This window comes from Pseudopipra pipra, chromosome 1, assembly GCF_036250125.1.
Source record: "Pseudopipra pipra isolate bDixPip1 chromosome 1, bDixPip1.hap1, whole genome shotgun sequence".
NCBI classification, from domain to species: Eukaryota; Metazoa; Chordata; class Aves; order Passeriformes; family Pipridae; genus Pseudopipra; species Pseudopipra pipra.
The window spans coordinates 43632827-43648323 of NC_087549.1; the positions used below are offsets into that span (position 1 = coordinate 43632827).

Consider the following 15497-nt stretch of genomic DNA (forward strand, 5'->3'; position numbering starts at 1 on the left):
AGCTATCAAATAAAATATTTCTATTTCTATTTAGCTTAGCTGGCATAAGACTGAAAAAGGGGACTTTTATTTTCCACAGTTTGATATAACTGTGGCTACTACTCATATACATGCATCCACCTTCTACTTATATCAGTTAAACCGTGCCAGCAATCAATGCTAACTTTTACGATGCAAAAGACTTCTGTGGATTAGTTGCCTATTGTATGAAATACAGCAGTTGACTGTATTAAAGTTGATGCTCTTCATTTTAATTTTGTTCTGATAGATCCAGTAATTTTTCTTTAGAAATTTTTATGGCTCATGCAAGTTTTGGCGCCCTTCTCTGGATTCTTTCCACAGCTTCTGAAGTGAGCTGGCCATGCTTAATATTCAAGATGATGACTTAAAACTATTTTCTTAATGAAACAGTGTTTTCTTTAGTGCAGCATCCCTGCTATTGTTGCTTAAAGGTTGACTGAACAGATGTTTCTGCGACTGTATTTTCTTTACAAATTTTATTTAGAAACTAGCAATGGAATAATCCACATAATTCCCAGTGCAAAACAGTGTATGCTTTCCTACACTAAATCATAGAATCATAGAATGGTTCAGATTGGAAGCGACCTTAAAAGATCATCTAGTTCCAAACTCCCTGTCATAGGCAGGGACCTTCCACTAGACCAGGTTGCTCTAAAATCCATCTGATCTGGCCTTGAACACTTACAGGGATGAGGCATCAACATCATCTCTGGTCAACCTCTTCCAGTGACTCACCATCCTCATAGTGAAGAATTTCTTCCTAATATGTAAGCTATTACCTAATCTAAACCTACCCCTTTTCAGTTTGAAGCCATTCCCCCTCACACTTTTTAAAAGTCCCTCTCCAGCTCTCTTCTAGCTCCCCTTTAAGTACTGGAAGGCTGATCTAAGGTCCCCTCAGGGCCTTCTCCAGGATGAGCAACTCCAACTCTCTCAGCCTGTCTTCAGAGGAGAGGTGCTCCATCACTCTGATTATCTTCATAGCCCTAATCTGGACTTGCTCCAACAGGTCCACATCATTCTTATGCTGGGGTGACCAGAGTTGGACACAATACTCCAGGTGGCACATGAGCAGCCCCACTGCCATCATTAAGCTTCAATGTCTAGCTTAGACTGCCTTATTATAGAACTCCTCAATACTGGATTACTTCTGAACTCTTGGGTAAACCTCACACGGTAAGGGAAATGGCCACAAAAATACAGAGCTCAAGAGTCCACAGGAAGTACCTGAAGGTGTGACAGATAATCTAAAGCACAGGCCTTTCATTAATCTCCAAGACCTGAAAGAATAACACTGAAAGTACTAACATGTCTGTGTTATTGAACTGTAATAATACACTTCAGATGGGAATGAAAATCAGCTAGTTTTTAATATGTCCAAGGATGGAGAACTCACAACCTCTCTAGGCAGCCTGCGCCCTTACTAAAAAAAGTTTTACTCCATAGGGAACCTCCTGCCTTTTGGGTTGAGCCCACTGCCTCTGGTCCTGTCACATCCTTTCTTCTGGTATTTATACACATTGGTAAGACAGCCCCTGATCCCTCTCTTCTGTAGGCTAAGTCCTAGAACTGGACAAGGCGCTCTAGGTGTGGTCTTACCAGCGCTGAGTTAGATTGGATGGTCTGTAAAACTCCCATCACAATGGCATTCATGCCACTCACCTCTTCTTTGACCCTGACCACTAAGATCTGAACCAGACTGTAACCCACCTTACAGAAGAGGTCCATACACATATGCTGATTCCCTTAAGGGCAACAATCACTCCTCTTTTCTTCTTGGCCTGTCTTTTGTCTCAAGAGAGGCAAAGGTTTGTCAACGGTTCTGATATACATAAAAGGAAAGAGAAACGTGCAGAGAAAGGCACAGCGTAATATTGGAGAAAAGCAAAAAAAGGAGAGGAATGAATAGTTAAGGACTTAGTAATTACCAAGTTTAATACAAAACATTGATGATTTCAGGTCTTGAGAACACAGATGGTAGGAATGTGGAAGAAGTAATGCAGTCGAAGGCACAGAATATTTAAAAAAACCAGACAGGACTTGCAAAAACCCACAGAGACAAAAGGATAGCAACTGTTTCTTTGCCTGAAGATAAGGAACACTCATCTCAAACAGAAAAATGCATGCAGACTTTTACACACAGTGCAATGACTGACGAAAAATCTATCTTTTCTTAAAAGAGTTACCAAAGCAAACAGTGGAAGAGTTTCTGAGTAGAAAGTATATAAATAGGTGTATAAGGAAAACGCTTCTGACAAGGTGCAATTATCAGGACCTTTTTGCTGTTGTGAACAAAAAAATAGTTACAGTAACAATGAGAAGTAAATGAATGGTAAGAGATACATCCAACACTACAGAATACAGCAGACAGCAATACATGGATCTGACTTAAGAATTGCTGCCAGAACAATAAACTCAGTCACCACAAATTCTGCTTTGGGTAGGTGGCATAAAAAGATACTAACTCACACTATGGCTTTCATAGCAATTCTGATGTAATACAACTTGAGTGTTCACGTTCAGTTCTCTTCCATGGGTCTCACCTCTTCGCAGTAAAGTATAACCTGCCCCAGAAAATGCCTAATTTTATTTAGTTCTGATTAGGAGGTTATCAGTCTTTATAGGAAAAGCTCTCATCATTCCCAACTGATCATCAACATAACATTAACAGTTTGTCTTCAAATATGAAATGAAGACAGATGGTGAAAGTAATTCTGAGTATTGCTTTGGTCCTTTAAAAAATAACCAGACTAAACTCAGAAGTTAAACATCAAAGGATGAAAAAGAAAATATCTACTACTATAGGAATAATTGCTTCAGACAAGAAGAGAAAATGAAGAAGCATCTTTTAGAGAAAAAACAAAAGGCATTTTCCATCTTCACTAAAGTGGGAAATATGCCAAGTAAGACTGAAGAATTGCAAACATATGTTTTCAAAATGAAATGTGACTTGTTAATTTAGACCTTATCTAAATCAAGAAGACAAGTGGGATAGCTATATTCGTTCCAATACACTGTAGTGTCAAAAAAGACAATAGAATCCAATCTGTTTGAGCTCAGATGCAAGAAATTAAATGAAGAATTTAAAGCGTATAATAAATCTGGCAAAATGAAAAGATAAAGCATGTTTTAAAATGAAGCAAAACCCAAGAAACATAGAAGGAAAATCAGAACATGCAGCAAACAGTACCTTCTAAGTGCATTCAAATTCTTGGAATAACAACTAAAAATCTTCTTTCTCATAGATCCTTCATAGAAGTCCTGATCCCAAGCATGTCAGAATACAATGCAAACAGTAAACATTTATAAAGTACCAGAAAAGGCACATAGGCCTTTTTACCTTGGGGTAAAAAAAACCCCAAAACAAAATAGAAAAACATATATGGATTGTGATCAAGACAAGCATCTATGAAACTTGTTTAAAAAAAGATGACTGGAGATTATGAGAAAGTAAAACATTATTAAATTATCCAAGAATGTTCATATGCTGGGGAAGGTACAGCAAAAGGGATGTAAGCAGTCAGGGTCTACTCGGCTAACTTTTAATAAAAATGAATGACATACACCTTTGAGCCTGAAGAGCAGAAGGTGAGAGTAAGTTACATGGAAGCATCTAAAATTAGTTAGACATTTTTGATGAGTGTCATAAATGAAAATCCTGCAGTCAATCCCTTTTCTCTAGGCATTAGAAAACACTACCCTTCTACGCAAAAAAATGGCTGCATGCCCTTATCATGAGAACAAGCTAAAGGAAATTTGAGTTTAAATAATTCAAAGACAAAGAATAGTAATTTTCTGAAATAATTAGGAAAAAAGGGTCAGCTTCTTTTTCCCTTTTTTATTTAAGCAAAATAAATATAATGGAAAAGGGAGAAAGAGGAGGGGAGAACAGCGAGGGGAGAGGCAGAGAGAGGGTGAGAGCAAGAGTGAAGAGAGATTGGTGCAGAGGCATAGATGGATCATGTCTTGATCTTCCTTTTGCTGCACCTGCATCCAGTATCCTGTTTCAAGTCCTTGGCTGTCTTCAGATTCAGAACTGTAAGAAATCTAATTCTAGTGCAGCCCTACAGTGGCAACACTGGAGGCACTGCAGACCAATTCATATCACTTAATTATTAGCACTTTGTTAGGGCAGAATAGTTGAAACACTACACACTGCAGCACTGCAATGAACCCTTAATACCTACATAACTTGAAGCATGTCAGTCCCTCGTGTCCATATAATTTACCATTTATGTCCACATATTAGTTAAACTCTCGCAACATAGCTCCTAGAACAGTCTTTTAAAAAGGCACTTATGTAAGTACTTTCCCACTGGAACAAAGGTGTTTTATCAGTTCTCTTGTTAAAGTGCTAATAATTCTGTCAAACATAAAGGAAACTTGCATTGCATTCAAGGTCCTCTTTTTTTTAAGCACTAACAGCTGTGCACCGTACTTTATAAAACTCACTTAGAGGGAAGGAGAGGGGAACAAAAGCTTTACTAGTTTGCATCGGAAGAACAACTTTGACTGCAGGGCCCCTCACACATCAGAAGGACTTATGGAAAAGGATGCTGCAGAGATGGCTGTGGCTCTTGTATTTTTAGCTTTCAGTGGGCACAGCACCATTGCTATGTCCTACTAGATGTTCCAACTGACTCGAGCCTCGCTACAGACAAAAGCAAATGCAATAGTTCTGCTAACACCTCGGCAAAATTTGTTTGTAAAGGTGAGACATGCCTTAAGTGTGACAACAGCTTGTAACTAGGGCTTCAGAAATGAAACATGAACTTCCACAACATGGATGCGGCATGGTGGAAAACACTGATTCACACTTCTGAAATACAGTGACCAAATACAAAAACATGACACTTAATCAAAAATGTAAAAAGCTTCCTATTCACATATGTAGACATACTGATACTGAGGGGGACCTCCAGGGATTACTGCAAACAAGCAAACAAGAATTCCATTACCACATTAATCAGAGCAGCCAGATTGCAACACAATTGCTGTGAGCCTTCCTTACTGGACTGCCCAGGGAAGCTAAAAGAATATTCGTGTAGGTAAAGGCAACCAGAATTTTGAAGTAAAATCATTTCACCTTTCAACTCATGTAAAGTGAAACTGATATTTGTCGTTAATGCATGACTGTGAAATGTGCACATACACCATCCACACAGCTGTGTTAGGAAAAAAGGTATTAACTTGCTGCACAAGGACAACAGGGGGTAGTAAACCTGTCTGAACACCCTTGGCTAGCTCAGCTCAAGAATCAGAGCCCCAGAATCTTATTGAAAAGGCAGTTTAAATGCTTTGGAATTTTGTCATCTAGTCTATAAGATACCTACATTAAAACTGCCTTAATAAAGCTGTGGAAATAAAGCACATTACAATGACACCATGCTGTCCACATTAACCAGTAAAACCAAAGGAAAAAAATGTCAGTTAAAGGGAGAAATGTGACATAAAATGATCTTCAGTTACTGCACACACAGGGGTGCCAATTTAACAGCTTTTTAAATATGCTTAGGTGCAGAAGACATATGTTGCATTTAACCTTCAGCTGCAAATGTTCTCCTCTGAACTAATTGCTTTTGTCATAACCTTAAAACTATTTCAGTGTAAAACTCAAACATTTACAGGAACATAATAATAAATATTTGAAAGCGATTGATGATAGAGAATTGAAAAGGACACAGCTAAAAGGTTGTAGTATTAGCAAAAAAGGCAGCTAAGTAAGATAAGGTAACCATTAGCTACTGCTACACAATAATTCCATGGATAGAAACATAAAATAAACCTGGGAGCACATAATACACACAGCATTTATTTCTGCAGTTGGTCCTTTTATAAAGGAAATTATGGTAAAGACCAATGGCAAATATAATCCTCAAGCACTGATGAAGTTAATAAAGCAAACAGGAAGATGGTTACACTGCTACAGGAAAGGAACCGTGAAAATCAAGCTTCACTTACTCTGTTTTAATATAAAACTAATATACAGTGAGATACCAAATACTAAGTGTTCAGAATGTCAGATACCAGACCTCTCTCCTTGTCTTTTACAAACACAAGAATATTTTGTATTATTCATTACCCGCTCTCCACTGTAGAATTCAAACTGATGTGCTTAGGAGTATGAGTAATTTGTGCACATTGAAAACAATGGTTACCTTTTGCCATCATTGCTCAAATGGTAGGAACGATATTAAGCTGATTCATACTACATGAAAGCAAAGAGGTTTTGAAGTGGAATTCTGTACATAACCTCCTCAAAATTACTTCTTACTATTTTAAACAGACCAGAGTATATCACTAACTGACATCACCCTGTACCTTTTTTCAATGCAAGGTGAGAGGGAATCTTTGCAAAGTGACAGAATTAAACTGGGAGTGCAAGCACCAACCTAAATTGAACAGGCAAGATGGAAACACAGAACCTGCACCAACCTTAAAATAAAAGCATGCTGTGATGTTATGGCATGGCAATACTGGCACCGAACCAAAAGAGAGTAATTATTTTGGGATTCATTGATTTAGAAATTAAAAGAAAGAGATTAAGGTGGTGTTTGACCCATTTTAGAATCCTTTGATTTGTATATCATGCTTTTCTTTTTAGTAGACTTACTACAAACTTGAAATATTCACAGATGCTTATGCAATACTACATGGCTTAAGTAATTCCTTAATAATATTGAAGTTTTTAATTTAAGTAACAAACTTGACTATCTATAAACTGTAGATAAAATATTGCTAAATTTCTTTCATTAAACAAGTAAAGCTAGGACAAGATGTAAGTATTACTAGAATTTCCTCTAGTGTTTTAAATGCTCTTCCTGAATAGGTTTGGTCAGAAAAAATGGCACTGCCACCTAACACACATGTCTGAGGAGGCTTTGAAGTGTTTTTGTAGGAAGAAATTCCCATCCTATATGAAAGAGCAGGGAAGGTGCAAATCACAAGAGGCTCAGAAGATCCCAGTATTACCAGAATAGAAAATATAGAACAGGGAGTTAAATTCTCAAAGATCAGAAATTGTGTTAAGCATTTGTAGAGTCTGGAAAGACACATTTTTTTCACAGCATTCAGGAAAGAACATTTTCTTTAGCTCTCTAAGGATTAGTAAAATAATTTCAACTTTCTGCTACTATTCAGATGGGGCAGTACTTCTCTTCCTGGAAGCTTACTAGATGGGTGTTTTTCCCTTCCTTTTGCCCATATCCCAGTGATAATAGCAGGAATTTGACTTCCCAGTAGCACCAACAAGGAAAGCTGGTGTAGACACGATATTGCCATTCCTCTTCAGCAACCTGTTGTACAGACCTGTTACTTCATCCTTGCACAATATTAATTAATTAAATGTTTAATTAATATTTAAAGAGGCACTGATATTGTATATCAATCTAGATACAGAGACAAACTTCCTGCTTTGAAGATGAGTATTTGCTGAGATGTGGTCAAGAAGGCTTCTGTTACATGTAACTATTGTTTTATGTATCAGTGTTAGAAGCAGGTATTCTTTGATGAAAATTCCATTGTTCTTTAGGTGTAGAATGTTCTAATTAGAGCAGAAAAATACTTTGCTGGAACTTGTGACAACTGAAATCTTTTGTGGAGAGACTTTGCTTTCCATATAGTTTCTATACCTGCATTTTTTCTATATTTACAGCTCAGTCACCTCGGTCTCCTGTGGGATAACCCAACAGGCTTCTGTATCAGCTGAGCTTCAAGGTTTTTGAGTCTTTGAGTCCATACAGATCAAAAAAGCTGAAAATCTGGATGTTCAGATTTCAGTCATGAGGTTCCCAGTATCCAGTGATGCAAGGTTTTGGACTGTCTGCTAAACAGACAAGTCTAGGACATTCCTGCTTCTCAGGTACTGAGCTTTTCTCTCTGGTGACCAGTGACAGTACCCAACAGAACAGCACGAAGCTGTGTCAGGAAAGGTTTAGGTTGAATATTAGGGAAAGATTCTTCACCCAGAGGGTGGCTGGACTTTGGCAGAGGCTCCCCAGGGAAGTGGTCACAGCACCAAGCCATCCAGAGATCAAGAAGTGTTTGGACCTCAGGCACATGGTGTAATTCTTGGGCCTGTCCTGTGCCTGGACTCGATCCTCGTGGGTCCCTTCCAACGCAGGATGTTCTATGATTCTATGATTTGAACAAGGTTTACATACTAATTCAATCTGAATCCAAATGAAAACAAATAAAATCCTTGATAAAATGTATCTACCATAACTGCCAACTTTCTCCAATTTCTTTTACAGGCATTTTCTTACACACAAGCCTCATTGCTACTCAAATAGAACATAAACTAATATAAAAGCTGAAATCAATTTCCATTGTGAATAATGAATGAATTTATGTTTTCCCAAGGAAAAAATAAAGGCAATGATCATGCACTTCCTCTTTGTCAAAAAAATGACAGCACCAACATCAGCAGAGTTGTTCTCAACTTCTTCCATTCTGGGACATCTTTTCTAAGGTTTTTTGTTCCATGGACTCCAATGGCTCCCTGATAGCAACTACAAAACTTGAAAACAAAAGAAAGACCAGAAAACACATCCCAGTAAGCCCCTAACTTGGCCCTAAACTTTTTCTGAACACATTAGACTCATCAGGGTTGAGACAGAAGTCATTTATTTATAATAAACGCTTCCACACAAAAAAATAGAAAACCTCAACTCCCTTAACTAATGGTTTCTAAAAATGCTTATTCAAACTGACACATGCATGACAAGTTTCGGCTCAGTACTATTTAAGGAGGAGGAGTTATACCGCCCAGAAAAATGGTGTTTATGACAGAAACGACAAAGAATCATTCATCATAGGGTTTTTCTATGTGGAGCAGTAATAAAGCCTAAATGAGACTGCACTTCATTAGTAATTTATTTCACAGATCACTATATATACACAAATAGCATAACTCTATTACATTTTTATAGTGCCATTTATTACAGTACTTCACATACTATATCCACATGACAACACAGAAATGCAGCCTTCTCTGGGGAAGACAACAGCAGCCAACTGCGGAGCAGCACACAGGGAGGAAACACTTCAGAGCCAGAGGAGCAGAAATAAGAATTCTCAGACAAAACAAGAAAAGGACAATAAAAAGCAATGAAACAGGATTTGCCCAGAGATGGGCAGCTAACTCAAAGAATAGTTTGCACTGGTTTTGCTTGCCTGATGCCTCATTTGATTTAGACAGTAGAAATAAAAGAGAAAAACTGAATACCCTTGCCTTGTCCAGTCAGTGACCAACAGCAGAGACTCCCACCAGAGTTCCCAGGCTAGAATATCCTCTCCTCCTCATTTTATTCCTGAGCACTACACTGGCATTTTCCACTTGTCACAGGAAACAAAAGAACAGCAGTTCAATTGCTTTCCTCAGTCTGTATCTGGGATGCCACTCTTAAGCCACAGCCAAAGGCATATTCTCAGATATTAAGAGATGCATTTCTTTCTCTAATAAGACTTCTGCAAAGTGAGCGTTCAGGGCTATTCCACTCTCCACCAGAAAACAATTTTCAAACTATCACTCTTAGAGGCCAAACATTTCCATTAAATTTCCAGAGATGAATGGTGACTCCTGCCTTCCAAATGCACGTGAAAACATGGTATGCTACATAAACCAACAGAATGCTCTGAGGAGATGACAGACAGGAGGACATCTGAAAATGTCTTATCACAACTGCTTTTTATGATTAGTTTGCTTGCAAAGTAACAGTGTCCAATTATGTAGTGTTGGGCCTCTGCAATAACATATTATATGCATTCTGTGAATGCTTTCTAAAATAAAAGTTAAAAAGAAATGCATTGCTTTTAACTAGTGAGGAATGTTTAAACTCAACAAATATTCTCTTGATTTTCTTGCCAAAAACCTCTGCTGTAAGAACACTGATAAGAAGGTAAGGGGCTTGTGAGTTCTAGAGTCTCTATTTTTAAAAATAAATTTTAAAGTAAAAACTGTACTTGAAATGTAATTTCGGATCATTGGGATTTTTGATGGATAGAGAGAAAACATGATTTTACCTAGTAATTTATTTTTTTTTTTAATCTCTTCTGATGAATTAAAAAAGAAGAAAAAAACAAAAACTATCAGGAAAATATTTCCTGGGCACTACGTTAAAATCTGTTTCACAGCAGAGAAAAAAGTTCTCTTAAAATTTGTTAATACTGATTTTGACTGCACTGTGGGAGCTTGAGAATAAATACATTTACATTTACATCGTTTCTCCTATGGTTCTGGTTTTAATGTTCCTGCTCAAACATTCTGTTATTAAGTGCAAAACTACAGTCCAGATCATACAGTATCTAATTTGATAAGAGGCTGAGTAAATGTACATCAATACAATTTTTCTTCCTCTTTTGGTCTCATATTCCACTGCTTTCGCCTGCATTGGTGGTAGGCTAACAACTAACAGTTTAAGAATGAAACCTGCAATACTGAAATGAAATACTGATTTAAGATGCAGTCATTTAAGTGACCTGCATTCTCTGTTATTACATAAAAAGAGGGATAGTGACCATCTGCTAAAAATATAATTCTCTATTTGTGTAAGTTAATGAGTCTGAATTAAGTACATGAGTATTCCCCACTGAAACTGGTAAGACTGTTTAAATCCCTAAGTGAGGCAAGTGAGTAAATAAAATGGTTTTGTGCTCTCTTTGCTATTTTAACTACTACACATGCTGGAAAGCCTTTTTTTCTTGCTCTAAGAAACCCTGCAATGTGATCCACAAATGCAGGAAGGACAAACATGGTAGGAAATATCATGAAATTGAAATTTTATTTCCAGTCTGTTAATTCTCCAAATCATTCTCCTCAACAGAACTGATTAATGACCTAACAGCCTTAAGCTCTGGAGAAGAAATTTCTTACAAAAGGTGTGAATCAATGGATTCAGTGCATTGGGGCTGAGAGAGCATACACACGCCTGCATAAAAGGTGAGGAGGATGAGAAGAACCTAACAGAACTAATACGGATCTGGACATTACTGACAGAGTGCCAAGGAAGATAACAGGTGAAAAGAGACTCAACGTAAATAAAGTCTTGAAAACGAGAAGTTTATCTTCAACACCATAGGTAGAAAAGCTAATTAAGAGATTTGGCAAGTTTGGAAAATCTGCTGGCCAGTTTCCATTTAGGCAAATCAGGGAGTTGCAGAGTTTTCAGGAAGAAAAGAAGCAGGAGCTGGTTGACGCTTAAAGATAAACTTTACAGTCATTCCACATCTAACAGTTTTACCTAAGAGAGTATGGAAACTTTCTCCTTATTCTTTCCTGGAACAATTCCTAGTCAATCAAATCAGCCTATAAAAACACACCATAAAAAAGTCTCATTAAAGAAAGAAATATTGCATGATGCTACTTACCTGCCTGTCTACTTCTGGAAGCAAAAGCAGGAGGTATTGTTGAAAATGCTGAGGTAAAGAAGCAAAGGTGTGTTTATTTATTAAAGCCCTCAGGTTAGTGTTCACTAGAATAGATCCCGGTGTTTCTATGTCAATATCCTCAGCTTTGGTCCATTTCAAATGTCCTGGAGTAAATAAACAGAAATAACTTTAAACATAAATAAAGGAAGAGAGCAAGAACAAGTTTTTAGCTTTTATTGTATAATATAGTAAGCTCCAGAGAAACGGTACTCTGACAAGGGTAACACAACCTTTTCTAGGTGTCTTAACAGTTTCTTTTATATTCCCTGGATTTGTCTCTTGAGGTCTTATATGATCCATGTTTCAGTCAGCATCACAGCTGACATATTCATACTTTCAGCTCAAGAGACCAACTCAACAGTAGAAAACATTCCTGTCATGTCATCAACAATAATTATAAGCATCTATTTTCAAGCAAAAGGCTGCCTGACAAGGCTGATGTGAATCAATCATTATGGACAGCTTCTCTTTTGCCATGCTCCACATCTGCAGTGTCCCATAGCACCTGCTAAAAACTACCTGTATGAATAGACAGTAATCAAAGAGATGAGAATATTTAATGTGTTAAATCAGAGTCTGAAAACATGCATTTTTCAGAATTTTCACAAGAACTGATGATCTAAAATGATCAACACACAGAAGGCAGCGGGAATTAAGAGAGATTTCGAAAATGGTCTGTGAGGAACAGTACAAACCCAGGAATAAGATAAAGACTCAGCAGAAGGAAGGTGAAATACATATATACCTGATGCACAGGGTTACAGAATAATGTCTTCTTACTGTACACAGTGGATAGCAAAGGCAATGAGCTTAAACTCTTGCACAGTAAGAAATAAGATACTGGGAAAAGAAAGCGTTTAACCACCAAGGAAAAGAAGACACTTGATTAGATAAACAGGGAGACAATACAGTCTCCATCAGTGGAAATCGTTAAGAATATGTTAGACAAATACCCGTCAGAAATGACAGGTGTATATCTGATTTTGCCCTATAACTGGAGGTCTGATTTTGTTATTATTTCTAGGCTAATATTTAGAAGATGCTTTTTAAAGCTTCTTAAAGAGCAACTACTGCAACTTGCTTCAAGGTGTGTGTGTGTACATATATATACCCACATTGCTACAATCCTTTTTATTCCTTTCAGTCTTAACATATTATGATACTCAATGCGGCAAAGGAAAAAGTGGAGTCCAAGTGGCTGGAAAAATTCAAAAGCTTCTACCCCTCCCAGGAAACCCCTTCAGGTTTTGGTCTGTTGTACTTTCCAATATTTCAAAGATGCAACAAAACAGGCCTTAACTAGAAAATACACAAACTCCAGCAGAATCTCTTAAAAAACAAGTGAAAGACTATTCTACTATGAGCAATGATGGCACTTGGCATTAACACAGGACCTCTCAACAAAGATTACAACTGACATGTTAGTGAAGAATAGATGTTTTACAAATGGGGGAATTTAGGCACACTGATTATTAGTAATGTCTCAAATGCTACAAGCTACTTAACAGTAACATTAATAAAAAGAATGCAAGTATGTGTTAGATTTCTTTGAAGACCTATGGTGGTCTCTTTCCTGAAAGGCTGTATCACCACCCACAAAATGTACAAATGAAAGAAAATGCAGATTTGTAAATTCTAAAAGCTCCTTTTCAGTCACAGCCTCCCACAAACATTCTTGCAATTTCCTTTATTTTTTCAGCAGACAATACTAACTGAATGAGACCAGGCACTGTGTACCCAGCACAGGATAACCTTTTCCAACATGTATTTCCAACATACAGTATTTCAGTACAGCAGAGACTCCATTACAAACGAGTGCCCTGTTACACAGAACAATTGCATGGAAGAAGTGCTCATTTTCATGAATGCACCACAATAAACTGTCCTCACCATCTGTTCCACCCACTAAATATATATGCAAAAAGAACACAAGCGTAACACAAGTAGTATGATGTATCCAATTTTATTGCCTGTATGTATATTCTATTCTTTAATAAATACAAAATACATATCTCCATCTTCTAAGTGACTCCAAATTAGAGCAACATTTTCATCAGCTAATGCTTCATATCCTATGGAAAGACATACACATAGAGATAATTCAAGCTAAAACAAGTTATATGGCTGCAAAGTCAGTAGCATCTTTGAGTGGCAGGTATTTTAACAGCATGAAATGCCCAAGCCAGAAAGTGAAACCTAACTCTATTTGCCTGGGTCACACATTTCCTTATTTATTTGACCTGCTACCACTTACAGACTACTGTGGAGGTTTTATCAACTTGTATTATGTGTATTATTTCTAGGTCAGTAGCAAACTGGATGCCCAACATAGTCATATTTAAAAAAAACACCTCAAAATCTGTTCAGAACAACAAGAACAAATTCTCTCTCCTGCACCCTTCCTATGGTTAATTTAGCAGGTCTCAAGTTTGTAATCAGATTTAGTGAAGTGTTTGGGAGGAGCATGGAAGCATGCCACTACTTCATCACTAATCATAACTCTGAGAGGAGTTTATGACAAAACACATGCCAATGATTTTTATGTTGTTTTCCACAGAGAAAGACACTTTGAATCCTTATATAGCTGCTATTAGAGTTCAGGGGTATCACTGTCCAGATCTGAAATAGAATCTGTAAGATGAGAAACTCAGGCTTGCAGTCTTAAAAAAAAAAAAGAGATTAGTCTCCAAAACAGAGAATTAACTATGAAGAGATGGGATCACCATGGTTCTAAATCAAAGTATAAAAATGAAAACAGGAAAAGGACAGAAACCACATATTTGGCAGAATCTGTTAACCAAAAGGGGAAAAAACTCATCATATTTAATCAGAGCTCAGAAAGTCTACCAAACACATGTAGTGAATGTTGGGCAGATCAGTGAATATCTGGAACTGAATTGTGCACTATAGAGGATGCTGCACCTATTCTCAAAGATGCTCAACAGCTGTTCTTTTAGCATCCCAAGAAATATTATGTCATAAGAGATATATTTCAGCAGGTACAAGAACAGTGACCCTTAAAACTTTACAAAACGCCCTGCATTCCATGTGTAGTGTCCCAAAAAGCCAGTGGATTTTTTTTCTGAAATCCATAAAAAACCTAATTAATTCACTCTACATTTGATATCATAAGGCAACAATTGAGGTAATATCTGGAGATGGGGAGGAAGGACTTGAAATTATGTATCTCAGTCTTAAATGTAGAGGAAAGTTACAGGAAATCATCTAAAGTTAAACATAACTTTGCATAGCAAAAGCTGTAATACTGAAGGAGTATTGTCAGTTTTGAATAATGCCATTGGGTCAACATAAAGAATTAGCTATCTATATGGAACTGATTAATAACCTGCAGAAAGATCACGTATGAAACCAAAGTGCACTTTCATGGGAGGCTGTGATACAATACGGCTCATGGGAAACAGTTTGCCGGGAACTGGCAATAGAATATTTAAAAACTCACCTATGGTATTCAGGAAGTAAAATAAGTACCTTGGATTTTACAGGATGATTATATATAAAAATAGGACTAGACTCGATGATTAATAAAGAAGAACAATCTTATCACCACAAAGAGAGGCATAAGATAACTTTTAGGATGATACAACCACTACAAAGAACGTTTGCTAACTTTTCCAACATGGCCACATTGCAAATACTTCTCTAAATGATTCAGCAGTCTGCTGAATGCAAAAGGGACTTTGAAAAGATAAAGAAACAGTTATGTCATAATTCAACTTGACTTCAGCCAAGACAAGAGTCTTAGTGAATGCTACATTTTATGCTCCCTAGGGAACTTTTCCAATTAAATTTCATGCAGAGCAGGAAAATCTGCCTATCACATGGAGTTGCAAATTTACTCTTAGCATCTCTTCAGAGAAAATTCTTTGTTAATTACAGAACACCACCCATGAATCTTGCTAAAAAACCACTGAAAATAAAACCAGAAACTCTATCTACAGTTTTCTGAAGAGATGTAGCTTCAAAATAATTACAGATCCAACTGAAGAAATAAATCATCCAAAGAAGGAGTATCAACCAAAAATTATATG

At 37.1% G+C, this 15497-nt stretch overlaps 1 protein-coding gene across 4 annotated transcripts in view; it reads right to left on the reverse strand.

The window, feature by feature from the left end:
• ASXL3 (ASXL transcriptional regulator 3) overlaps positions 1-15497 on the reverse strand; it is a 134318-nt gene that overhangs the window by 33203 nt on the left and 85618 nt on the right. For all 4 annotated transcript variants that reach the window (XM_064654143.1, XM_064654129.1, XM_064654119.1 and 1 more), the window contains one exon: positions 11389-11552. In XM_064654143.1, the coding sequence (XP_064510213.1) occupies positions 11389-11552 (164 nt within the window). The remainder of the gene's footprint in view (positions 1-11388; positions 11553-15497) is intronic.